Source organism: Candoia aspera, chromosome 4 (assembly GCF_035149785.1).
Source record: "Candoia aspera isolate rCanAsp1 chromosome 4, rCanAsp1.hap2, whole genome shotgun sequence".
NCBI classification, from domain to species: domain Eukaryota; kingdom Metazoa; phylum Chordata; class Lepidosauria; order Squamata; family Boidae; genus Candoia; species Candoia aspera.
In genome coordinates this window covers 117,524,602-117,550,501 of record NC_086156.1, presented here as the reverse complement: position 1 = coordinate 117,550,501, position 25,900 = coordinate 117,524,602, and the positions used below count along the sequence as shown (strand labels likewise).

Here is a 25,900-nt window from a genome sequence, read left to right as displayed (position 1 = left end):
TGGGGAGGGGGGACCGAGAATGCAAGTGTCTTGCACTGAATTCCAATCACCGAGATGATTTCTCAGGCATTTCAGAATAATAAAGGGAGCAGAGCAAGTCCTGTCCTCCTGCCAGCTCATTCAGATCCCACCCGGTCTTGCAATCCGGAGCATTCAGTCCCCCTCCTGCATACAGGGGATTGGGGGGTTAACAGAATTGGCTGTCTGCAAACCAAAAGTCACCTGCCTCGCCCAGCCCCTGCACCGAGCCTTGCTAAGGGAAGGCCCCGCAGCCATTTGCAGCAAGCACTCGGCTGGCTGGCATCCCAGGCTCAATGGGATGGCCGAAAGCACGCCGGGCAGCTCCGCAGCCTGCTCGCGCCCTCTAGCGGGGACCCAAAGCGCTGGCAGAGGGCCAGGAGGCAGCACATCACCTGCCCAGCCCCAGTTTTTATCACTGATCTTGGCACCATCCCCACCTCTTCGCCCCCGCCGAACCCCCACTACGCAGGCAGGCTCCAAGCCGCAGATGCCTCTTAACCAAAGGCTGGCCTGCCCCCCTGCCCCATCTCTTTCCAACTTCCTGGCCATGGTGCTTTCCTAATTTTTCTTTGTTTTGGCATGGGTGCCTTCAAGTCAGTCCTGACTCCTGGCAACATCCCTGCAGTTTCCTTGGCAAGGTTTTTCAGAAGTGGTTTGCCATTGCCTCCTTCCTAGGGCTAGAGAGAGTGGCTGGCTCAGGGTCTCCCAGCTGGCATGCCTAAGGCAGGACTAGAACTCACAGCCTCCCGGTTTCTAGCCTGGTGCCTTAATCACAACAAGCTGGTTCTCGCCCTAATGGCTAACGCATGGCAAACCACGTCCACAAAAAACAAGACAAAGAATTAATCCGCTCAAAATGAGGCATGGAAGGGGGGGGGGCTCTCCAGAACTTCTCCCCAAGTAGTAAAAAAATAAATACAGCTACCCTTCCCCACTATTTTGCTTTTTTCACCAACTCATGGGTTAGTCTTCTTGAGACCTGAAAGCTTCTATGCTTTTTTTGCAACTTGAACTGCAACAAAAATGCTGCTTTAACATGCTCTTCCCCACGCTTATCGGCTCATCTAGTTACAACATCCTTTAACTGCGCCCAACCTTCATCAGGAGCAACTGAAACATGAGGGATCAAGGGGAGGGGGTGTTCTGCTATTGTCTAAATCAGTGTTTTTCAAACTTGGCAACTTTTAAGATAAGTGGACTTCAACTCCCAGAATTCTCCAGCCAGCTGCAAGCGTGGAATTAAGGATGGCTATTCTATACGAGTCTAATTCAAGTGAGAAAGCAGATGGTAACGGCTTCCATAGAGGCTGATGGTTTGCCACACCAACAGATATTTATAGCATTTTAAAATGGAGTTTAGAGCTAACGTCACACATGGCACTTTTGCGTTTCCCGTTTGGACCCAGGCTGTGAAAAGTGGTGCCCCCTTGTTCGTGCCCCACATACCCCAGCTTTTTGAAGTGAGCAAAAATGCCCTTAATTCAGATTCTACTTTGCAATTTCGTGGCCGCATCTGTGTAGTTTTCTCGGTGGCAATTCAGAATTGGTTTGCCACTGCGTTCTTCCAAGATCTTTATTAGATATCCCTTGTTCTAGCCCTGGAATTTGCCGGTGATGCAAGCTTAATCCTAGTTAACTTCCTAGGCCAGACAGGTGCTGCTTTTCTGCTGAGGTGGACGGAAACTAGGAAATATATTGGATTCACACATTAAACCAACCTGGGTTTTATAAGCCACAATGACTGCATTCATACAACACACTACACCAAAATCAAACCAACCACATCACAGTTTAGCATAGTAGTTTAATTGGGACCTTGCCCCTCCACGTTTGTATGTTGAGTGGAACAGCTGCCCATCTGCCCCCCCCCCCCCCCGAAAGTCTGCTGGCCAGTCTTTTTTTTTGTTCCAGGCTTTGAACATGCCGCACATGTTTTATTTGCACACCTTTTTCTCATTTTCCTAAGCAGCCCCCCAGCTTCCACTAAAAGACACAGTATAGGAACGCAAGCTGGTGCTAGGAATGCAAACATCAGTCTCAGCTGCGCCAACATCATCTGTTTTACTTCTCCAAGCGTATATATAGGCTGTCCTGCACCCACTACTTGGACCACCAGAATCCTCCCGGGTTCTTCTCTCCCCCCACCCCATTTTCGGCTGCCAAATTCCTCCTCCTTTCCCCAGAATGTCTAAAAAAAAAAAAAAATGCTACCCCACCACTTTAGGCTCCTCCTTCCTTCCCCACCCCTTTACCACCCAGCAGACCCCTTTTAACCCTCGGAGAAGGGGCGGCAAATGGTTATTCGGGACTCATTTCCCCCCACCCCACCCCAGATTCTGTCGTCCGGGGCCCCGGCCTGAAAACAGGCCAGACCACCCCAGGCAGCCCCCCTCACCGGTCTGACGGACCTGGTCGCAGGCTGCCCCTACGCCGGAGGAGCACCCGCCTTCTGCCCACGGAGGGGGCGCGGCTCCCCCCGCCCGCGCCGCCCCCCGAAGGCCCTTCCCCTCCCCGCCCCCCCTTCGTTTTCTTCGGCCCTCCCCGCTTCCCGTTCCCCCGAGATGGGCTCCCCGCCCCGGCCCACGCCTCGCCCCGCTCCAGCCCCGCGCTTGACCCCCGTTTACTTCTTCCCAGCCGCCTAGACCAGCTCCAGGCCTTCCCTGGCGGCCCCCCCGGCAAGACAGCGCTCCCGCTTCCTATCACGCCGTGAGGCCGACCCCTCAAGAGCGGCAACCCCCAGGCGCCCCTCCGCCAGGAGGTCCCCCCCCGCCCAACCGACCTCCTCGGAGGCAGTCACCCTAACACGCTTCGGCCGCCCTCTCCCGTAACTCCCCCACCCTCCAGCCCTCCATACCCCCGAGCAGCTCTAGGAGCCTTTCCGCGAAGGCCCGGTTCGGTTGTGGGGTAGGCCCTGAAGCAGCGTGCTTTCCTAAGCGGAGCGGCCGGGCAAGCGCGCGCTTCTCCCGGCCAAGTGAATCACGCGAGCCCGAGGCCTTGCAGGCCGCACCTCGGAGCGTCCCATCCGCCTCGACTTCGCGCTCGACAAAAGCTGGCTCTGAGAGGCACCCTACTCTCCACTCTCGGAGCTCCTTCGACCATTTTCGGAAAACTTCGGAATGTGGCCACACCCACTCTCTCAGGGGGCGGCTTTATTTCCCCGCCTCCCGCAGCTCATGAATAGTCAATGAGGCACGTCGGAAATCTTCGGGAAACAAGCCTTCTTCCGTACGGACTGCACCATTAGCAAAGGGGGGAAAGTAGAATAATTGAGTACATTTCGTATTAATGTACTTGGAGAACAAATCCCCACTTGGTCGCCCCAGTGAGGAGGCTCAGGCTATAGAATAAGCTGTCTGGGTCGTTATTCCTTATCGGAATGACTTGCTATTTTTGTAAGAAACTCAGAGCTTCCATTGCATTACGAGTAGCGAAAACAGAAGTTCGTTGAGAAACCACAAGGCATTCCGGCAGCTGCACCAAACCGCATCTTATACCAGCTTTTCAGTACTCTAATTGCTTCCCTAGTTCAAATGCCTTTTGCACGGTTCGGATCTCTGTTCAACATCGTGTGACATCTGCTTCCAGTAGTAAAAAAAAAGGAAAGAAAGAAAGAAAAAAAAGAAAAAAGGACGACTGAGTTGAAAGTTGCGCAATCCGCAACAAATCCAGCTGGATTGCAAAAGAAAAGCAAATGCAACGAGGCATAAATAATGTCTCGATCGTCGATTTACATTCCCTCCCCCCCTCCACAGATTTGGTTCAACCCTTTCTCCCTCTCCGTCGCCGCCTCTTTCGTTTTTTCACTCCGGCTTAACCACGCCCCTCCACTTCGCCTGCCCTCGGAGAGGACGCAGCCGCAGCGCCGCCCCTTTCTCTGTCTTCGCCCTTGCCGTTGTACTCCTGTAGCCCCGTGTAGGGGGGGCGAGGCTATATAAGGCGGCGCCAGAGCCGCTACCCTCAGTCGCGCCGAAGAGCGCGGAGGGAGAGGACAGGAGGGGGGGGAGGCGGCCGGACGTGGTCGCGCGCGTGTCAGGAGTTGTCGTCGGGACGCCGGCCCCTTCCCGCGACCGGAGCGCCGAGGCTGCGCGAGGGGGGACGCGCCCCGGTGGCGAGTTCGGCCCGCCGGCGCCCGGCGCATAAAACCGGAGTGTTGGGGGAGGGGCGGCGGCGGCTTCTTCCGGGCTGGTGACGGACTGAGGCGGAGGCAGAGCAGCGGCGGCTGCGTCACGTGACTCCGAAAAAGGAGGCGCGAGCGGCGGCGGCGGCGGACGGGGTTAAAAAAGAGGGGGGGCCAGAGCCAAGATGCACGGGGGCGCGCCCTCCGGGGACAGCGCGTGCCCGCTGCGCACCATCAAGCGCGTGCAGTTCGGCGTCCTCAGCCCGGATGAGATGGTTGGTGGCTCAGCGTGCGGGGGGCGGGAAGGGGGGGCAAAAACTCCCCCCACCCGGAATTTGGGGGTCTCTCGTTACTAAGTAGGTTTCTCTGACCCTCCCCCGGCTCTCCAAAGCCGCCCCCTCTTTTTTTTGATTTTGCAAGTTTTTGCAAGTGCAGTGACTTCTTTGCTCCCCTTTGAAAGAGGAAGCCCCGTCCGGTGTCGTTGGCTTCCCTTTCGCAAGCAGGGAGCTCCAGTATGGGGGGGTCTCTCTCTTCCCTCCCCGCTTCTTTTAATCCTGATTTTAAAGAGAGAGTGGGGCTTGGTAAGCATCTGAGGGTGGTCCTTGCGCAGGGCTGGTCCTGCGTCCCGGAGGGTTGGAGGCCTGGGGACATCTTCGCAAACGGCTTGCAGGAACTTGGGATTTGCGCGGCCTGATTTGAAAGTCTTCTGCAGGCTCCAGCCACTTTTGTGTTCCCCGACACCCCTGGTTCTTAGGCTTTGTGCCACCTGATCCCTGGGCCTTCTGCTTGTCCAAAATTCCCCCACAAAGCCGGCTCTTTGAGCTTCCCTGCCCTGGGCTCTCTCCTTTTCAAAAGCGCCCCCTGGATGGGCAGCCAGAGACTATGAAACAAAACTTTCCTGCCAGTTACGTTGGTAAACCCTGTTTTTGTTCCACTCACAATCCTAACACTGAAGTAATGTCATCCTGCTAAGCCAGAAGAGTGTTAAACAGGTGGTCGGGGCAACTTGAAGAAGCTGCCTTTATTTGGGCAGTCCATTCTCTGGTGGGTGAAAAAAGGCTTCTTGAGAATTCCATTGGCAATAAATTAGATTTAGAGGAAACATCCAGGTGACCTAATCAGAGATAAACTTGTTCTGTCTTTTTGCTGGGAGTCTGTCCTTACCTCCCCCCTCCCCCGGTATTAATCTCCTGTCCAGCATGTTGGAGGCACAACCAGAGAACGTCCGCTTTGTGGCACTTGCACACTCTTTACCTGAAGGCTGTTCCTTCGTAGCACGCCTGGCGCTCACCCGCCCTTTGTTGCTTTTCCAGAAACGGATGTCAGTGACCGAAGCGGGGATCAAGTACCCGGAGACGACGGAAGGAGGTCGCCCCAAGCTTGGGGGGCTAATGGATCCTCGCCAAGGCGTCATCGAGAGGACTGGCCGGTGCCAGACGTGTGCAGGTGGGCACCTTGGCTGTGCCCCCACCTGCGCGGAGGGGAAAGAGGAAATACAGATGAGGCTATCACAGCCTTCTGTTTCTCTCCGGCAGGCAACATGACTGAATGTCCTGGCCATTTTGGCCACATTGAGCTGGCCAAGCCCGTCTTCCACGTCGGCTTCCTCGGAAAGACCATGAAGGTCCTCCGCTGTGTTTGTTTCTTCTGCTCCAAATTGCTGGTTGACTCTGTAAGTAACAAGGGCACCGACAAGCAGCTGAAAAAATTGACTCAGGGAGTTTGCCTGCTCTCGTGGGCATTAATACCCTGCTTGGCAGGGCTTGCTCGGAGCTTGTGGGCTGGTTGAAGTAGCGCCTGGCTTTTTTAGTCTGCGGCAGCTTCTCTGGTCGGCGGTGCCTTGCCAGAGATCGTGACTGATCGAAGAGAATCTCTGTAGCTCAGGGTTGAACTGCGAAGTCCTGGGTGCTCTCTGAGCTCGGTCGTTTTCTCCCAGATGTTTCATTACCCAACTAGGCAGCATCTTCAGTGCTAGGGTACCAACCAGGCACTGAAGATGTCCGTTTATTTATTTATCAAATTTCTCTGCCGCCCATCTCGCCTACGACGACTCTGGGCGGCTTACAGATAATAAGATGACAATTGCTAAAAACAGTACAATATAAATATAGGTATAAACACTCAAAAATATAAAAATACAAAAAATATAAAATTCAGGATGGCAATAAGATCTTATTCTTGGCACCATCACGGTGCCAACCACCCCCATGAATGGCTATTCCCCCCTCCCATCCAAGGTGAGGTGGCGTAACCAGGTCTTAACCCCCTTCTGGAAGGCCAGGAGAGTGGAGGCCTGTCTTACCTCTGGGGGTAACCTGTTCCAAAGGGCGAGTGCCACGGCAGAGAAGGCCCGCCTCCTGTTGCCTGGTTAGGCAATGAAACGTCTGCAAGAAAACAACCGAGCTCGGAGAGCACCGAGGACTCCATGTGATGGGGACTGGTTAACTGCCTGTCAGCAAGCCTGTCTTACCATTCAGTAGGAATGGCTGCTGCAACATGCTGCTTCTGGGGCTGCCCTTGAAGAGCGCCTGGAAGCTTTAACGGGTGCCAAATGAAGTAGCTGAGCTAAAATTGGCCCCTAATTCTGGAACCGCATACCTGTGGCTGGATGATCTGCAGCGGCTGCTCGTTTCCTGAGAATGGGTTAAGATGCTACTTTTACCTGTTAAAATCCATCACAGTGTCCTCCTCATCGGGGGGACTATCTAGCTCAGTATGAACAGTCTGGGCCTTAAGTAAGGATGCTCTCCCATTTCTGAGATGCATTCATTGTGCAGGCAGGAGGAAGAAGCTTCTGACTATACTGCCCCAGGAAAAAGCCCCTCTGCTTTCAGGGCAGCCAAATGTATTGACTTACACCAGTAATGTTAATTGTTTTCATTGGTTTTAATATTTTAGCGCATCAGGCACTATATAAGGGAGGGTATATAAAATTAATAAAGAAAATAAAGTATCGTCTATACCAGTGTTTCCTCAACGTTGGCAAGTTTAAGATGTCTGGGTTTCAATTCCCAGAATCCCCATGCTGGCTGGGGAATTCTGGGAGTTGAAGTCCAGACATCTTAAACTCGCCAAGGTTGAGAAACACTGGTCTGCAGTGATGAATTGGGTGGAGTATGATGTTGATCCTTACTTGTTTCACCATGGGGGTGCCCACACTTGTGAAAAAGCCTTGGTGGTGGTCGCCCCGGTTTTGATTCTACCTTCCTGAACACCCACACCAGGACAGCAAACCGTGCCAGTTAAAAACACCCCACAGTCCTTCACCAGCCATCCTGAAGAGTCCTAGTGTCAAAAATCAAGGTTGCTTCCAGCCATGAAGATTTAGAAGCCTTCCTGCCTAGGATCTGTTTTTTAGGCTGGTGCTTAAACCCAGCAGGCTTGGCACGAAGTGAAGCTTTTGAGGAAAAAAAAAAAGTGCCATCCTGTGGCGGTTCCTCCCCTCAGGTTGGCCTGGTGGGTCTCCCAGTGGTCCTGTCTCGGGTTCTAGCTGGTTCCTTTAGAAAAACTGATAATCCAGATCTTGCTCTCTCTCAAGGAGGAACTCTTGAGAAAAATGTACTTGAAGGTCTGTTTCAATCTCCAGGAGGCCGCCTAATCTGGGCATGAGAGGGGAGGGTTCTGTGTTAGTCTCTCACGACTTTCTCCTTAAACGTCTTGGTGAACGGTGCCAAAATGAAGAAGGTTGGCTCCTGAGTGTTCAAATAACTTGCCACCTTCCTCTGTTTGGTGGTCTCCTTGCTGGAACGTTTTATGCCCAAGCGTGCACACGACGTTATGAAGTGGCTTTCCACTGAATCAGGCCGTGAGCCCATCCCATCCGGCCGCAGGGATAATGGCAGCTGTACTTCAGCATCACTGGATGCCCCTAGGGCTGTGGATCCATCTTTCTGTCCTTCCCCAAAGGTTGAACCCAAGAGGCCAGGGCTAAAGTGGAGCGTAGGGGATAGAGAATGGCTGTTGAAAACCTGGCTTCTGGAGATGACTGGGAGGGGCAGCGGTGGGGCTTGCGGGAGATAATTTCCGGTGCGTTCTCCTTTTTGCAGAACAATCCAAAGATCAAGGACATCTTGGCGAAATCCAAAGGCCAGCCAAAGAAGCGCTTAACTCACGTCTACGATCTCTGCAAAGGCAAGAACATCTGTGAGGGGGGAGAAGAGATGGACAACAAGTTCGGGGTGGAGCAGTCCGAGGGTGACGAGGACCTTACCAAGGAAAAGGTGAAGAGCCGCAGCGTGGCCAGGAGGGGAGGGAAGGTGGCTTAGCGAAGAATCCCACCCCTCAGTCGTAGCTCAGGACTTCCCCACTCCGCTTGGCAACTTGCTCGGGGCCTTCCAGTTCCTGAAATAACTGGAATTTGCTCAGCCTTGTGGGTTTCTGTTCTTTTCTGGTATACCGTGGGTACAAAATCGAGGCTCAGCAAGTTTGGATTCCGAGGAGGAACTTCTGGGCGCACACACTTTTCTAATCTAGCTTGGAAGTCCCTGCCTGATGTTTTGTTCGCTTTGTGACAGACCCAAAAAGCCACAAAATTCCATTCCAAAAGCACCTGCCTTTACTCTAACCCAAATTCCTTCACCACATTGATTTTCAGCATTCCATGTGTCTTCTGCAACGTTGCTATTGCAGGAGTTAGGGCAGAAGTCATTTATTGGACTGGAAGCCTTTTCCCTTGATGATAATACAGAAATACCGATACGGGTAGTCCTCGCTTAACAACCATTTGTTTAGTGACGGTTCAGACTTACGATGGTGCTGAAAAAACTGGCTTACAACCGGTTTCTGCACTTACGGCCATTGCAGCATCTCCGCAATCTCGTGATTACAATTCGGGCACTTGGCAACTGATTCCCATTTATGACCATCGTGGCATCACGTGGTCGCCATTTCCGACCTTCCTGGCTGGCTCCTAGCAAGCTTAACGACCACATGATTCGCTTAACACCTATGGTGATTTGTTTAATGATCACCACCAAAAACGTAAAATTGGGTGGGATTTGCTTCATGGCCGCTTCACTTAGCAACAGAAATGCCAGTCTCAATTGCGGCCATTAAATGAGAGCTACTGGTTGTGCGAGTTGGCCAGTTCGCTTGGTCTTGGATTCCGTTCGCCTGTTGTCTGGGAGAACATCTGTGCAAGGCTGAATTTCCACAGGGAAATTACCGCACGAACGATGCCCGTGATGCCTTAATGCTAATCTTCCAAGGGCACTTTCAGGCGTCCTCACCCAATTGCGTGTTTGGCTGCTATTTCTGTTTTGAAAAACGGAAGCAGCTCGGGTGCTTCACGTTCGTCGTTCGGAAGCCGGATTGAAGCTCCCGTTGACGGCTGATACTTTCCCTCAAAGCTTCTTTGTGGTGGGGGGAAGAGGGTCACCCTGTGGCAAATCTGCTGACTGTGCCTTCGTTTCATTCTGAGTTAATTTAATTTAGCCCTACTTAGGAGAAACAAGTATTTCCCCGGAAGTCTCTTAGTCCAAAGTAGGTTTTTCAAATTGATTAGTCTGAATTCTGTCTCAAGTCTACCCAGGTTGATTGAGCTTTCCTGTTGTTACAATCATTAATACTAATAATTAGTACTAATTATAATGCTACAATATCTAGTATTAGCTAATCATAGCAGGCATGCGTATTTCGGCTCTGTTACATGTGGATTTGCTGATGTTTTTTTCACTCAATCCTTGAAGACTGCGTGGAGGTGAAAATAGAAGGGTTCTCCAAAAGAAAAAAACCTAGAGAAATATTATGTCGAGAGAAAATATGTATGCGAGGAGCATATAGGATTGCGCCTGCACAGAGGCTTGGCTCCGGTGATGTGCGGTCGGGGAGCTATGTGCTCCCCAGCCGCCTTTTATTTGGGCCTGACATGATTTTGGGGTTGCCTGTAGAGCAGCGTTTTTCAGCCTTGGCCCCTTGAAGATGTGTGGGCTTCAACTCCCAGAATTCCCCAGCCAGCCATGCTGGCTGGGGAATCCTGGGAGCTGAAGTCCACACATCTTCAAGCAGCCCAGGTTGAGAAACACTGCTGTAGGGGGGACTTGCTTGTGGATCTTGATCCTGTCTTCAGCCTCCAAAGTGCCCCACATGAGACCCGAGGCCGACTTTACTGGCCTCTGGCCTGAAATTAGTGGCTATTTTGGAGCAGGGCTTCGACTTAACAGGCGGTGACCTCCTCCCTCCCTCCCTCAAGGGCCACGGGGGCTGCGGGCGCTACCAGCCGAGGATCCGCCGCTCGGGCCTGGAGCTCTACGCCGAGTGGAAGCACGTGAACGAGGACTCGCAAGAGAAGAAGATCCTGCTGAGCCCTGAGCGGGTCCATGAGATCTTCAAGCGCATCTCCGACGAGGAGTGCTTCATCTTGGGCATGGACCCCAAGTACGCCCGGCCCGAGTGGATGATCTGCACTGTGCTTCCGGTCCCTCCCCTGTCCGTCCGGCCAGCCGTCGTCATGCAAGGCTCGGCCAGGAATCAGGTGACTGCAGACCGCTTGGAGCTTGCACTGGATTTTCAGCAGGCTCAGATGCCCGGGTGGCCTAGGATCCAAGCCTCTGGGCGAATCCCGGCTCTGCAGCTGGGCAGCGAATGGCATGCGTTGTGGCCCGGCCCGCCCGGGGCTACTGGCTTGGGCTTTGCTGCCTCCCCCGGCCCTTCTGGTGGGCAGCCTGAAGCAACCCCCTTTCCTCCTTTTCCAGGATGACTTGACTCACAAGCTGGCTGACATTGTGAAAATCAACAACCAGCTGCGGAGAAACGAACAGAATGGGGCGGCCGCTCACGTCATTGCGGAAGATGTCAAGCTCCTCCAGTTCCACGTGGCCACCATGGTGGACAATGAGCTGCCCGGGCTGCCCCGTGTAAGTGCCTGAAGAGGGGCAGAAGCAGCCCAAGGGAGGTGCCCCCCCAGGGAGGGAACATTCCTGGTTCTGGTCACAGTGCTTTAGAGCAGGATTTCTCGGCCAGGGTTCCGTGGTGCCCTTGGGTTCCATGAGAGGTCAGTAGGGGTGCCTTGGGAGATCACGATGTATTTAAAACATCATTTCAAATTTGGGGAACTTCACATTAAAGAAGGAAGCTTCATTTCTTTTAGTTTAAGAATACCGTTAATGCACATATACAGGCCTATCCGTGAAATGAATATAATTTTGTGACTTCTGGCCTATCTTTGAGCCTGAATGTGCAGGGGTTCCCCCAGGCCTGGAAAATATTTCAAGGGTTCCTCCAGGGTCAAAAGATTGAAAAAGGCTGCTTTAGAGCAAAAGGCTGCACCGTGGACCTTCCCTCCCTCCCTCTGGCTTCGAGGGGGGGGGCATATGATCCCACCTCACCTAGACACAGTGTGGATAGGAAGGAAACCTTGTTGTTACCTTAAGCTACTAACTGAGTTGACTGAATGAATGAATTTCAGCGTGTGGCCTTGTCATTAAGGTGTTTCCCTTTATTTCCTTGATTGCAGAACGGGCCAACTGATCGTTAAGTAACCACAGGAGAAAAAGGGTGCAGGGTGGGGAGAATGGAGACAGTGCCTAAAGTCTCATGTGTTGCTGCAGGCCGGCTTTGCCCCCACCAAAGGCCGAGGGCCTTTCTTCCCTCTTCCGCGTACCAGAGGCAAGACGGAGCTCTGCCTGATGCCCGCTCTGCGCTTGCCCCCTCTAACCTGCAGGCGATGCAGAAATCGGGCCGGCCGCTGAAGTCTCTGAAGCAGCGGCTGAAGGGGAAAGAGGGGCGCGTGCGGGGAAACCTCATGGGGAAGCGTGTGGATTTCTCTGCCCGGACGGTCATCACGCCGGACCCCAACCTCTCCATCGACCAGGTGGGCGTTCCTCGTTCCATCGCTGCCAACATGACCTTTGCAGAGATTGTGACTCCATTCAATATTGACAGGTGAGCCACGAGCCTCAGTGCTGGGCTGGCACCCAGAGGCACAGTGCTTGCTTGTCTGGCGGTCTCCTGACCCTCTTGGCTGCCCCCCACCCCGCAGGCTGCAGGAGTTGGTGGGCAGAGGGAACAGCCAGTATCCCGGAGCCAAGTACATCATCCGGCACAACGGCGACAGGATTGACCTCCGTTTTCACCCTAAGTCCAGCGACCTGCACTTGCAGCACGGATACAAGGTTGGTGCTGCTGGAAGGACGGGGGGAGCTGCTCCGGGGGTGGGGGGCAGAAAGGGAGGCGTATCTCCCAAGTCCTTTGGGGTGAACCAAGATGGCACCCCGTCAAAAGGTGGAAATTGGCATATCGTTTGTTCAGGTTGTCCTTTCACTGCCTTTTGCTACGCCAGGAGCACTAGCCAGGCACCGCGTTGGAGCTGATTTTGTTCCAGGACCCTGAGCTGGCTTGGATTTCTCCCCCTTCTTTCCAGTAAACAGCTCATCTTCTTTCCTCCCCACTTCCAGGTGGAGCGACACATGTGCGACGGAGACATTGTCATTTTCAACCGCCAGCCGACACTGCACAAAATGTCCATGATGGGCCACAGAGTCCGGATCCTGCCATGGTCCACCTTCCGACTCAATCTCAGGTTTGCTTTGTTCGTTCTGCCGGAGGGTTTGCACAGAGATAGTCCCTCCCCTCCCCCCCGAGCCATTTCCACAAAAGAACGGACTTATGCTTAGCGTTCTCAGGAAATGAGCGAGTGGATAAGAAGCATTTGGTATAAAACGAGTTGGAAACTGGGCCGCAGGCCTGAAGGACCAGCTCACCCCCACCCCCACTTCCCTGGCGCTGGAAGCACAATTTGCATCGCCCACACCTAGCGGCCAAGGGAACTGGAGTCCCAACACATCCCTTGCTGTGCCGAACTGGGGCAAAGAACGGACAGCTTAAAAACATTGTTTTCTCTTGCTTGGGCCTCTTCCTGCTAGAAATAAGAAATGGGCTGGTTTTCAGAAGAAGTTAATTTAGGTGGGGTAAAGACATAGCAGGTCAGCCTGCGTGCAAGTTGGTAAGGATGGTATCTTCCGATCCTTTTTTTCCCCCCGAAGTCAGTGCTTCGCGTTACCTTCTGATCTGTAGCATCTTACTGAAACGGAGCACATGTATCCCCTGCACACAGTTCAGCTTGAACATGCAGCGCCTGCTGGGGTGTGTGGCTTGTTCCAATTCCATCCGCTTGGATGGAGTTGTATCTTGTGTCTGTGAGTTGTGAAGGGCCTCCATTGTTATCCCAGATCCTCCTAGAGCAGTGTTTCTCAACCCCAGCAGCTTTAGGATGGGTGGACATCGACTCCCAGAATTCCCCCAGCACTGCTGGCTGGGGGAATTCTGGGAGTCGATGTCCGCCCATCTTGAAGCTGCTGAGGTTGAGAAATGCTGTCCTAGAGAGCTGGGTTTAGTCTGACTTAGAACACGGTTGTTCTTCCACGCCCCGAGTCTGCAAACCGGGACAAACACGGGGCTGGACAGTGGCCTAACAGCGTTGTCCCTTTGACCTTCAGCGTGACCACCCCATACAACGCTGACTTTGATGGCGATGAAATGAATCTGCACCTTCCCCAATCCTTGGAAACCCGGGCAGAGATCCAGGAACTGGCCATGGTGCCGCGTATGATCGTCACCCCCCAGTCCAACAGGCCCGTCATGGGCATTGTGCAGGATACGTTGACAGCGGTCCGCAAGTTCACCAAGAGGGATGTCTTCCTGGAGAGGGTGAGTGAGCCCAGGGCAAGACCTAGCAAGAGGGTGTCCTTTTCTTTCCTGAAGAAAAAGCTCGGGAAGCTGAGGTCGGCTTTCTTGCTCCTTCCCGATCATCACGGAGTGGCAAATTTGAGGATAGGAACGTGCCGTAGGGTTAGCGTGGAAGATGGGAGAATGCGGATGCTGAACCTCCTCCCAACTCCTTGCTCCTCCCTGTTCCTACCCCCAGGGTGAAGTGATGAACCTGCTGATGTTCCTGTCCACCTGGGATGGCAAAGTGCCTCAGCCGGCCATTCTCAAGCCTCGCCCGCTCTGGACCGGGAAGCAGATCTTCTCCCTGATCATCCCAGGACACATCAACTGCATCCGGACCCACAGCACGCACCCGGATGACGAAGACAGCGGCCCGTACAAGCACATCTCGCCGGGAGACACCAAGGTGCGACGGCCGCTTGTTGCTGGGAAGCGGGGCGGGCGTCCTTCCTCCCTTCCCAGTCCCTCGGGGGATCTGCTTCCCCCGGGTGGATCGGTCGTCGTGCCACCAGTCTTGCGATCGCTCGTTGAGGAGAAGTAGAGCGGTGCGTCTGCAGGGGCAAGGGCCGGTCCAGACTGACACCTCCAACGCCACAGCGGGGTGGTTCTGTTCTTGGGGGAAAGTCTTAATGTCAGGACAGGCTCTCTGGGATGGTTGGCTGCCTGGCCAGCTGGGCCGGGGAGGAACTCAAGGGGAGCGCTTGCAGCGGCTTCCGATCAGCGATGGCGTCCTGGGTGTCTTAAGCCTTTGGATTCCGGGTAGCGTTAGAAGGCAGACAGAGAGGACAGGGAGCGTCGAAGTCTTGGTCTGCGTGGCTGAGCCGGCTTGCTCTGTTCCGCTGCCACTTCGCTGCCTCGTACAACCAGCAGTAGTCGCCTGCTCGGTTCGTTGCTTGGGGCCAGATAACGCGTGCCTGGGAAGCCTCAGAGCTGCTTTGCCAAGCTGATCCAGCCCCGGGAGAAATGGCAGCTTTGGCGAAGCGGAAGAAATCAGCCTCCTTTCTTCATACAGAGAACCCAGACCAGTTAGAAGTGTTTGGCCCCCGCCAGTGCTGGGGAGAATGGCTGGAGGGTGGTCCTTGGGGAAGGATCCCCGGGAATGCGCAAACCCGGCCTGGCCTGGCCTGGCCTGGCCTGGCCTGGCTTGGCTGGCGGAGCTTCGCCCGGGAGCCTGCTGACGCCTTTAGAACAAGGGAGAGACTGGCTCTGCTCCCGTACTTCCGGTCTCCAGGTCGTTGTGGAAAACGGGGAGCTGATCATGGGAATCTTGTGCAAGAAGTCTCTGGGCACCTCGGCCGGCTCCCTGGTCCACATCTCCTACCTGGAGATGGGCCACGATGTCACTCGCCTGTTCTACAGCAACATCCAGACGGTCATCAACAACTGGCTGCTGATTGAAGGTGAGGCCGACCCGCCTGCGCGTGGGGAAGCCTTCGGAGGAGGGTGGGCTAGGGGGCCTCGCTCTCCGCTCCTTGGACGGTAGGGTGCTCTTTGGCAGGGGCAGCGGGCAATGGGGAGGCATTGGTGGGCGTCTTCATATCACGGGGGGTATCTTGCTGGCAACTCAAAGACATCCGTGGCAGCCTCTGGGCGTGCTGGTGGTCCTGGCCCCATAGAAAAACAGAAGCTTAGGAGGTGCAAGGGTCTTGGCGACCTTTGGCCAGAGGTCACCATGTTGTCACCGAAATGCCGCTGCTAACGAGCTAACGAAGGGACAAGTAGGAACGGGCACGTAAGTAAGGTGGTGTACGTACAGCCCGCTTAAATTGGGCCATGCGGGCAGAAGGGTTTGTGGTAGAAGACTTACCCATACGTAGCACACGGGGGAAACCTGCAGTCGAGATCTCTTAAGAGGGTATAACAAGATATTCCCTAAAGCGAGAGAGTTCCCGTGGGGACAGGATGAGGTGAGGACATTCAGGTGGGAAGGGACCGTGAAGTCTGGGAAGAGGGCTAAGCTGGGACTGGCCAAGGCTTGTCGGAAATTATAATAGTGGGAACTGTAGGACTTCAAAACCATCACACGTTAACTTGAGAAAACCTTTGATTTTTACGGAGCAGCAGAAAATGAGGAGCATTTGTTTACAATTTTACATCCAATATCAGTAAAATTGAAATTTTTGTAAAGTACATCCGTTATCGGGTGTTTTGGAAAGAACAGACTTTGTCTGCTTGGTGGGGGGTTTATAAAATAGAGATTTTCCCATATGCTGCATCTGCATTTCTTGAATTGGGCAGATACACGTGGACGTACATAGGCGTGAGTAAGTAAAGCTGTTAGTTTGCAGGAAAAGGTGGCTTTTGTGAACAGCGGTTGGGGAGGTGAATGCCTGCTTCTCTCCCTGTCTTTGAACCACTCTCCTCCTTGCCCAGGACACACCATTGGTATCGGGGACTCCATTGCTGATGCCAAGACCTACCAGGACATCCAGAACACCATCAAGAAGGCCAAACAGGATGTGATTGAGGTAGGGAGCAAGCAAGAAAAAGTTGCTGAAAGACACCGAGGTGTGGGAGGCTGGTAAGACAAGGGTCAGGTGCCAGGACCTGGTGTTGGGTCACCCACAAAAGGAAAGACCTGGCGCTTGAGACTTGGGGGAGCTGGCCCTGTTTCCACAAACTCTCCGTTGCCTTTGAATGCTGCTTCCAGGGTGGTTTGGGAGTGGGATAAATTGTCCCAACGAGTCAAGCTAAAATCAGGACAGTGGGGAAATAAAGTACTGAGCAGCAGAATGTGCAGGAGCTGGTACAGCAACCTGGGGGACCTCTGAGGAGATTGAACGGGAGGAGGAAGAACGGCTGCCAAACGGAGCAGGAGCCTTGGAAAGCCGGGCCTGGGTCCTTGGGCCTGCCTTGAGCCCCGGCCATCTCTGCTGCTCACCAGGTCATTGAGAAGGCGCACAACAACGAACTGGAGCCCACGCCTGGCAACACCCTGCGCCAGACCTTTGAGAACCAGGTCAATCGGATCCTGAACGATGCCCGAGACAAGACGGGTTCCTCTGCCCAGAAGTCCCTCTCGGAGTACAACAACTTCAAGTCCATGGTGGTCTCCGGGGCCAAAGGCTCCAAGATCAACATCTCCCAGGTACGGCCCACCTCCCACAATGCAAGACTCGCTGGGGGGTGATCCCCGGAGGCCTGGGCTGACTCGCTGAGGGTGCTGCTCTCTTCCCGCCCCCAGGTCATCGCCGTGGTGGGGCAGCAGAACGTGGAAGGGAAACGCATCCCCTTCGGCTTCAAGCACCGCACGCTGCCCCACTTCATCAAGGATGACTACGGGCCCGAGAGCAGGGGCTTCGTGGAGAATTCCTACTTGGCCGGCCTCACCCCCACGGAGTTCTTCTTCCACGCCATGGGGGGCAGAGAGGGGCTGATCGACACAGCCGTCAAGACTGCGGAGACGGGTGAGTCGGAAGGGGGCTGAGCTGCCGCAGGGAGGAAAGCTCACACGGGGCGGTTCCCCAGGGCTGTGCATGGCAAGGAGGCATCCTCCACGCCACGTCTCGCCTTTGGAGCGTCCGTGGGCTCTTCTGATCTCCTGCCACCTCCCACCAGGTTACATCCAGCGTCGACTGATCAAGTCCATGGAGTCGGTCATGGTGAAATACGACGCCACCGTGCGCAACTCCATCAACCAGGTGGTGCAGCTGCGTTACGGGGAGGACGGGCTGGCCGGAGAGAGCGTGGAGTTCCAGAACCTGGCCACCCTCAAGCCTTCCAACAAAGCTTTTGAAAAGAAGTGAGTCCCTTGCTCTGAGCCGGGGCGCGTCCATGGGCAGGGAGGGCCCGGCTTGGGTGGGGGGCTCCTGGGCTTGTTTGGGGAGGGGCACCTTCTTTCTCTTCCGTTTTGAGGAAGCCTCTCAAGATAGCCAAGGAGGGTTGGGCACGAGAGGCTTGCAGCAGGCATCTCTTTGACGGACCTCCTTGTGCGATGGAGCGGCTCGGAGGGGCTCTTTCAGAATACCCTGTATTCTTGGATCTGTGGTGCCCAGAGCTGCGTGGTGGGGTGAGGAAAGAGGCTTTTGTTCTGGCCTCTGCCAAGACGCCTGGGATGTGCCCGCAGAGATGCAGCTCTCTGGAGAGCAGCGCCCGGCGTTGTCCTCACCCCCAGCTTGAACGCTTAGGAGTATGATGGGAGCCGCGTGGCCACCCTGACGGCCCCCTTCGCTTCCCGCCCCCCAGGTTCAAGTTTGACTACACCAACGAGCGGGCGCTGCGGCGGATGCTGCAAGAGGAGATGGTGAAGGACATCCTCAGCAACGCTCACATCCAGAACGAGCTGGAGAGGGAGTTTGAGAAGATGAAGGAGGACCGGGAGGTGTTGAGAGTCATCTTCCCCACCGGAGACAGCAAGGTGAGGCTGGCCCACCCGGGCTCCCCTCCTCGGAGAAGGTGAGACTCCTGCGGCACGTACGTCCCCAGCGAGGGAAGCCGCCCGCCCTCCATTCGCATTTTCCTTTGTTTGCAAGTATGAGAAGAGGCAGCGTGGGCGGCCCCCACGGTCACGCCACTGAGGAACGAACCCGCCCTCCACGTGTGTTTGGGCTTCTGCTTCTGTTTGGCCCCTGCCGTGGGTGGATGGCCCGTGGGTTTTAGCCCACGGGATACCAGGGGCAGGTGGTCCTGGCTGCAGTTCACCCGCCGTGACTTTCCCTGCCGTAACAGGTAGTCCTTCCCTGCAACCTGCTGCGCATGATCTGGAACGCCCAGAAGATTTTCCACATCAACACGCGTCTCCCCTCTGACCTGCATCCCATCAAGGTGGTGGAGGGTGAGTTGGGGGGGCAGACCCTTCCGTTGGCAGAGCAGGGAGAGAGTCCTGGACCCTGGTGGGCTGGGCAGGCCCCTCTCTGAATTTTCTGGGCTGTGGATCAGGGCCTTGCCCACAGGTGGCTCAGTCGAGCGGCTTCGAGAAGCTGGCCTCTGGCCTCGGGGAGAGAACAGGCTCAGGAACGGCCGGGGGTGGACTTGCCCTTGCGGCTCTCGGGGGAATGAGCCCCGTCCCTTTTCTCCCCAGGCGTGAAAGAGCTGAGCAAGAAGCTGGTGATCGTGAACGGGGACGACCCTCTGAGCAAGCAGGCCCAGGAGAACGCCACCCTGCTCTTCAACATCCACCTGCGCTCCACCCTCTGCAGCCGGCGCATGGTTGAGGAGTTCCGGCTGAGCGGGGAGGCCTTCGACTGGCTGCTGGGAGAAATCGAATCCAAGTTCAACCAGGCCATCGTGAGTGCTTGCCCCAGTGACCACAGAAGGGGCCTCGCCTGTCCAGCAGAAACTGGCATGACGAACCGAAACCGGGCTGTTTCGGTTCCCGGGGCTCACTTCGACTTCTGCGTTTGATGCTGGGAACGGCTGGAACTGGCAGGGGAGGGAGGGGGCAGAGTCTCCCCCGGGCTGCGTCCAGCACAGCCGAGGCGTGGCCCGCTGGGACCCTGAAACGCCCCAGCATTCCTTGCTGCCAGAGCCAAGTTTTTAGCGATGGGAACACGCCATGCCCGATTGCGCTGGGATGGAAAGTTCTGCCCCGCCTTTAAGGGGTCAGAAGACGGCAGGCATCTTCTTCTTGGAAGGGGAGAGCTGGGCGGCCCCGTGCTTTTGCCTGCCAGCCTCCTCTCCCTGTCCTCTGGCTGAGGCCCAAGCGGTTGGGAAGTTTCTGTTCCCTTTTTTTGTAGCTCGGTTCCTCCAAGCCTGCCTAGTGTTTGTTTGAAGCGAGCCACATCAGACTGTACTTACCGCTGTGAACGGCCTTCCCCCACCCAGGCATCCTCCAAAAGCGTGGACTTCAGCTCCCGGGTGTCCCATCAACGGCCGTGCTGGTTGGGAATTCTGGGAGCTGAAGTCCATGTATGCAAAGGCGCCCAGGTGGGTGGGAAGCTTCTCGAGGTTTGGTGGGAGCGAGTTGTTCATCAGACATAGCAACGAAAGCTCTTAATTTCCAAAATAACGAGCCGTCAGACTCGGCGTCAAGCCGTGCCTGACCTGGTGGAGTCACGGCTGTCCTTTTTCCACAGGCTCACCCTGGTGAGATGGTGGGGGCGTTGGCTGCCCAGTCCCTGGGGGAGCCGGCCACCCAGATGACCCTCAACACCTTCCACTATGCTGGGGTCTCAGCCAAAAACGTGACCCTGGGGGTGCCTCGGCTCAAGGAACTGATCAACATTTCCAAAAAGCCCAAGACCCCTTCCCTGACGGTCTTCCTCCTGGGCCAGTCTGCCCGTGACGCTGAGAGGGCCAAGGTGAGGAGAGGGAGGTCCTGGTGGAACCGGCCCTGGCTGTGGGTCATGAGGGGAGGGAATCCCAAGGAGACCCGGTGGCAAAACGTTCCTGCACCGCCGTGCTGCACTTCGATCTTCCGGTCTTCCTCTAACTCAGAGTTTGCATGCCAAAGATCGGTTGCACCTCCATCTCTTGAAAGCAGCTGCAAACGGGTGGCCCGACACTGGATGTAGATCTAGCAGAAAGTAGCTTCCGTGGTTGAGTTCCAGGCCTCCGTCCTCCCAGCTCTCTGCCTCATCCCCATGTCTCCTTCCCAGGACATCCTTTGCCGCTTGGAGCACACAACCCTCCGCAAGGTGACGGCCAACACAGCCATCTACTATGACCCCAACCCTCAGAACACAGTGGTGGCCGAGGACCAGGAGTGGGTGAACGTCTACTATGAAATGCCCGACTTCGACGTGACCCGCATCTCCCCTTGGCTGCTGAGGGTGGAGCTGGACCGCAAGCACATGACGGACCGCAAGCTCACCATGGAGCAGATCGCGGAGAAGATCAACGCTGGTGAGAAGGGCAGTGGGGTTGCTGGCCAGAGCCTGCCCTGCCTCTTGATGCTGGCTGGGGAATTCTGGGAGTTGACGCCCACCCGTCTTCAAGTGGCGGAGGTTGAGAAACCCTGCTCTCGAGGCCCTGTCCTTCACACCTTTCCAATGCCCACACCTCCTTCCTTTGCAGGCTTTGGGGACGACCTCAACTGCATCTTCAACGATGACAACGCCGAGAAGCTGGTGCTGCGGATTCGCATCATGAACAGTGACGAGAACAAGATGCAGGAGGTGGGGAAGGCAGGGATCTCACAATTAAACCTTTGGGGATTGGAGTTGATGGGAAGCCGGTACGATTGCCAGGGCCTTCCTCAGCTGCAGGAGGCACGTGCCTGCTCATGGGGGAGCAGCCGTTGCCAACTCGGGTGGATTTCCGTGCCCGCTGGGCCAGGTCAAAAGCCTTGGTTCCGCCGGCCTGTGCGGTACATGAGAGGTCTTTATTCTCTGGTGGCTTAGGAGGAAGAGGTGGTAGACAAGATGGATGACGATGTCTTCCTGCGCTGCATCGAGTCTAACATGCTGACAGACATGACCCTTCAAGGCATTGAGCAAATCAGCAAGGTGTGCGCGGTTGGCCTTCCTAACAGCCCTCCCCCAGGGAAGTCCCTCCCTCCCTCCCTTCTCCCCATTCCCATCTCCTTCCTTCCCCGCTTCCTCCTCCCCCAGGGCTGCTGGCATGGTTAATTCTCCACCCTCCTCTTCCCCCAGGTGTACATGCACCTACCCCAGACTGACAACAAGAAGAAGATCATAATTACAGAAGACGGTGAGTTCAAAGCTCTGCAGGAGTGGATCTTGGAAACCGATGGCGTGAGCCTCATGCGTGTGCTGAGCGAGAAAGATGTGGACCCCGTGCGCACCACCTCCAATGACATTGTGGAGATTTTCACGGTGAGCTCAGAGCAGCAGGGGTTGGGGAAACAAGGCCCTGGAGACGGCAGGGCCCGAGTGACCTCGTGGGTCCCTCTTCCCTTGCTGCAGGTGCTAGGCATTGAGGCGGTGAGGAAGGCGCTGGAACGGGAGCTGTACCACGTCATCTCTTTCGACGGCTCCTACGTCAACTATCGCCACTTGGCCCTGCTCTGTGACACCATGACGTGTCGCGGGCACTTGATGGCCATCACGCGGCACGGCGTCAACCGCCAGGACACGGGGCCTCTCATGAAGTGCTCCTTCGAAGAGACGGTGAGTTTGTGGGGAGCGGCAGGAAGGGGGATCCAGCTCTTTCGCGGCCCCGTGGCCAGAATCCCACCAACCGGGCTCCTTCTGCATCCTCCAGGTTGACGTCTTGATGGAAGCCGCTGCCCACGGCGAGAGCGATCCCATGAAGGGGGTCTCAGAAAACATCATGCTGGGCCAGCTTGCGCCTGCTGGCACCGGTTGCTTTGATCTCTTGCTGGATGCAGAGAAATGCAAATACGGCATGGAGATCCCCGCCAACATTACCGGGCTGGGCGTCGGGGGCCGTAAGTACTCGGTGCTTCTCTGGGGAGCCTGGGAGAGGGAAGCGGCTGGGGGGCAGCCACAGGTTGCAAGAGGATGGAGCTGGGAACCCTCTCATTTAGACTGGGAGGAAAGGTTTGAGCTCCCACCTCCCAGAACCCCGAGCCACAGTCTCCATATAGGCATCAAAATCGACCCACATAGAGGGCCCTGGCTTGGGGGAGGCCAGTGTTAGTTGTTCCTCCAGCCCCAGGGGGATCACAGCTGGGAGTCAGGTCATATTCCACATCTGGAGGATGAAAGGGGGGGAGGCAACCGTGGCTCTGGGACCGGCCAAGGTGGGTGTCTTACTTCTAGCTTCTTCTCTGCCCCAGGGAAAGGGGCCCACGAGCGAGGCTGCTCCAGCATCTTCTTTGGGGCCACCAGTCCTGCTCACTCTCCTTTGTTTCCTGCAGCTACGGGCATGTTCTTCGGCTCTGCACCCAGCCCCATGGGTGGGGTGTCGCCTGCCACAACCCCATGGAACCAAGGTGCCACTCCAGCCTACGGCGCGTGGTCGCCAAGCGTCGGTAGGTGTCTAGCCCCCTGGCAGAGTAAGGGCTTCATCCTGATTTCGGGTTAAGCGGTTTACGCTGAGGGTGGTTTGTGTCGAGGTTCTGATTTTGGTATCCTGACGGTTGAGCACTTCAGGGGAGTGTAGATGCGCCCCTGTCCCTGCAGGCAGGGAGGACTGATCTGAAACCCCGGCACCCCCGCACCTCTCTTCGTCACAGGAACATGCCTCGCAGGGCCGCTTGGGCGACAGGAAACATTTCTCAGAAGCGTTTCAGTGGATCAAGCTGTTCTGTTCACGGCCATAATGAAAACGGGTTAAATCGGCTTTGCGCGCCAGGGCCGTTACCCCTTTTAAAGTCTCCCTAATCTGAGAATTCCACTGAGGGCGTTGGAGATCTCAGGCCGCTTGCGAGAGGCAGCGAGTGCGCTTAAAATATGCAGGGCTCCCATGTGTGGACCGGCCCTTTGGGGCTTCCAGCTGCCAAAACCAGCAAGCTATGTGGCCTCAGAGCCAAAGGCCGGCTGCTAATAGCTACAGACTGCCCCGAGCAGGGAGAGAATACATGGGTTTTCCATTAAGTTTATTTCTAGGCTGCCTTCCTGATCAGCCACCATTCCCAGGGCAAAAGGGCCTTCAGCTCCCAGCCCTGGGGGGGCTCTCTTCTTTCCCAACAGCATCCCTTCCTTCCTCTCCTTTGCAGGCAGCGGAATGACCCCCGGGGCTGCCAGCTTCTCTCCCAGCGCAGCTTCAGATGCCAGCTGCTTCAGCCCTGGGTATTCCCCAGCCTGGTCGCCCACCCCGGGGTCCCCTGGCTCTCCGGGACCTTCCAGCCCCTATATTCCATCTCCAGGTACGTTGCTGCCCCAGTCCTGCCACATCTCCCAGAGTCGTCCTCAGAGAGTTGAGCCCCAGGTTAACGTCTGTGTCCTTCTGCCCCTCCAGGTGGCGCCATGTCTCCCAGCTACTCGCCAACCTCGCCCGCCTATGAGCCACGCTCCCCTGGAGTATACACCCCACAGAGCCCAAGCTACAGCCCCACCTCCCCTTCCTACAGCCCCACCTCTCCTTCCTACTCTCCTACAAGTCCTAATTACAGCCCCACCAGCCCCAGCTACAGCCCCACCTCCCCAAGTTACTCTCCAACTAGCCCAAGCTACAGCCCTACCAGTCCGAGCTACAGCCCGACGTCGCCTAGTTATTCTCCAACCAGTCCCAGCTACAGTCCCACCAGCCCTAGCTACAGCCCAACATCTCCCAGCTACAGTCCCACCAGCCCTAGCTACAGCCCAACATCACCTAGCTACAGCCCGACGTCGCCCAGCTACAGCCCGACGTCGCCCAGCTACAGCCCGACGTCTCCCAGCTACAGCCCGACGTCTCCCAGCTACAGCCCGACGTCTCCCAGCTACAGTCCCACCAGCCCTAATTACAGTCCAACATCTCCAAATTATACCCCTACTTCCCCCAGCTACAGCCCAACTTCCCCCAGCTACAGCCCGACCTCTCCTAATTACACACCAACTTCTCCAAATTACAGCCCAACATCTCCCAGTTACTCTCCTACCAGCCCCTCCTACAGTCCTACCTCGCCCAGCTACTCTCCCTCCAGCCCTCGCTACACCCCGCAGTCACCCACTTACACCCCTTCGTCGCCCAGCTACAGCCCCAGCTCGCCCAGCTACAGCCCCACCAGCCCCAAGTACACCCCAACCAGCCCATCCTACAGCCCCAGCTCTCCAGAGTACACCCCAACCAGCCCCAAGTACAGCCCAACCAGCCCCAAGTACAGCCCGACTTCGCCCACCTACAGCCCGACCACGCCCAAGTACAGCCCCACCAGCCCCACCTACTCGCCGACCTCGCCCGTGTACACCCCGACCTCGCCCAAGTACAGCCCCACCAGCCCCACCTACTCGCCCACCTCCCCCAAGTACAGCCCGACCTCCCCCACCTATTCGCCCACCTCCCCCAAAGGCTCCACGTACTCCCCGACCTCTCCCGGTTACAGCCCCACCTCACCCACCTACAGCCTCACCAGCCCGGCCATCAGTCCGGACGACAGCGACGAAGACAACTGAGGGGCGCCCATCAGGCCGGAGAGGCGTTGGGGCGTGATCGCGGGGTGACGACATGAACAATTTGTTGAGAAGTCAGGACCCTTGGGGACATGGGGAAGAAACTCGGGAGTCCTGGGGGTTGGCCTGCCCAGTTGCCGAAGGGAAACCCAGAGTTTTTGGAGGCGGTGAGTGGCCAAGGGGGGTCTTGGTTCAGAGCCACCTGCTTTCAAGAAGGCCTTGATCCTTTGCTTTTGACCTTTTCCCCCGTTTTTATCTTTCAGAAAAAAAGCCAACCTGTAAATACTTACCTTGACCCCCTAATAAACTCTCAAAATCTGTACTTTACGGGATAACTGGGGAGGTGCCCTGACTCTTACTCAACCCATTAAAATGGAGCCACGTTCTGCTCGCTCTGGCATTTGGTGGCCATCGCTCTTCCCCCATTGCCCAGCTGGAGCTATATAGTACGTTCTCGGTGTATCTGTTGGGAATTATTTATGTTGAAAACTAGAAGGTTTGTTGGCTTTGGTGCATTATGTCTTCACTTTTTTCCTCTCTGGGGTGGGTTCCGAGAATCAAAAGCTCTTGCACCAGCCTTGTTTTTAACTTGACCTTTTTTGTCTGGTTTTGGCTGAGCTTTCTTTGGTCCCGTGTAGCAGGTTTAAAAAAAGAAAATCGGAACTCTCCCCTGGTTCCGCTGCTTTCTGCTGATGGGGGGGCGGGGGGACCGTAGTAAACCATGCCGCAACGGAGGAAGGAAGCGGAAGCGGGCAATCAAGGCAACGTTATTTTGTTGAGTGTTTGGAATTCTTGCTTTTTTCTCTGCGCTCAAAATGGTAACTTTCTGGAAAAAAAAAATAAAAACTTTTTTTTACTAACGGTTGGCTTTGTGGGTATCTGTTCTGGAAACTCTAAGATGGCAACCAGGAGCCGATACTGGCTGCCGGCCTGAACGGGATGCCTGTTTGGCGCCTGGAGACCCCTCCTTACCCACCTTGCTGGATGGTGGTCTTGGGGATGTCTGGGAGTGCCCCGGACCCCGTTGCTGATGCGTTGGGGGCTGGAGGGGGCAATCAGAGCCCCATGGAGCTTCCGGAAGTGGCAGAGCGGTGGAGGCACAGTGTGACAGCCGAGCGGTGCAGGCAGCTGCGGTAAGACCGGGAGGTGCACAGTGGCCAAGTGACTGCCCACCAGGCACTGTGAAGAGCCTCTGGGT

The 25,900-nt window shown here is 55.8% G+C and overlaps 1 protein-coding gene across 2 annotated transcripts; it reads left to right on the top strand.

The window, feature by feature from the left end:
• The first annotated feature begins 4,011 nt into the window (after positions 1–4,011).
• Positions 4,012–25,562, top strand: POLR2A (RNA polymerase II subunit A). 2 transcript variants are annotated; one of them, XM_063301676.1, is made up of 30 exons: positions 4,012–4,413; positions 5,452–5,584; positions 5,674–5,810; positions 8,185–8,358; positions 10,329–10,610; positions 10,831–10,992; positions 11,799–12,019; positions 12,117–12,249; positions 12,532–12,656; positions 13,573–13,783; positions 14,001–14,210; positions 15,036–15,204; positions 16,178–16,272; positions 16,689–16,892; positions 16,989–17,211; positions 17,363–17,546; positions 17,990–18,161; positions 18,473–18,578; positions 18,825–19,030; positions 19,819–20,043; positions 20,341–20,587; positions 20,759–20,859; positions 21,085–21,189; positions 21,337–21,519; positions 21,610–21,813; positions 21,908–22,094; positions 22,527–22,640; positions 23,328–23,477; positions 23,570–24,506; positions 24,549–25,562. In XM_063301676.1, the coding sequence occupies exons 1-30, from the start codon at positions 4,324–4,326 to the stop codon at positions 24,703–24,705; spliced, it is 5,847 nt and encodes a 1,948-aa protein (XP_063157746.1). In that variant the 5' UTR covers positions 4,012–4,323; the 3' UTR covers positions 24,706–25,562. The 2 variants fall into 2 exon arrangements, with proteins under 2 accessions (XP_063157746.1, XP_063157745.1); XM_063301675.1 differs by having other exon boundaries at positions 23,570–25,562.
• Positions 25,563–25,900: the final 338 nt, after the last annotated feature.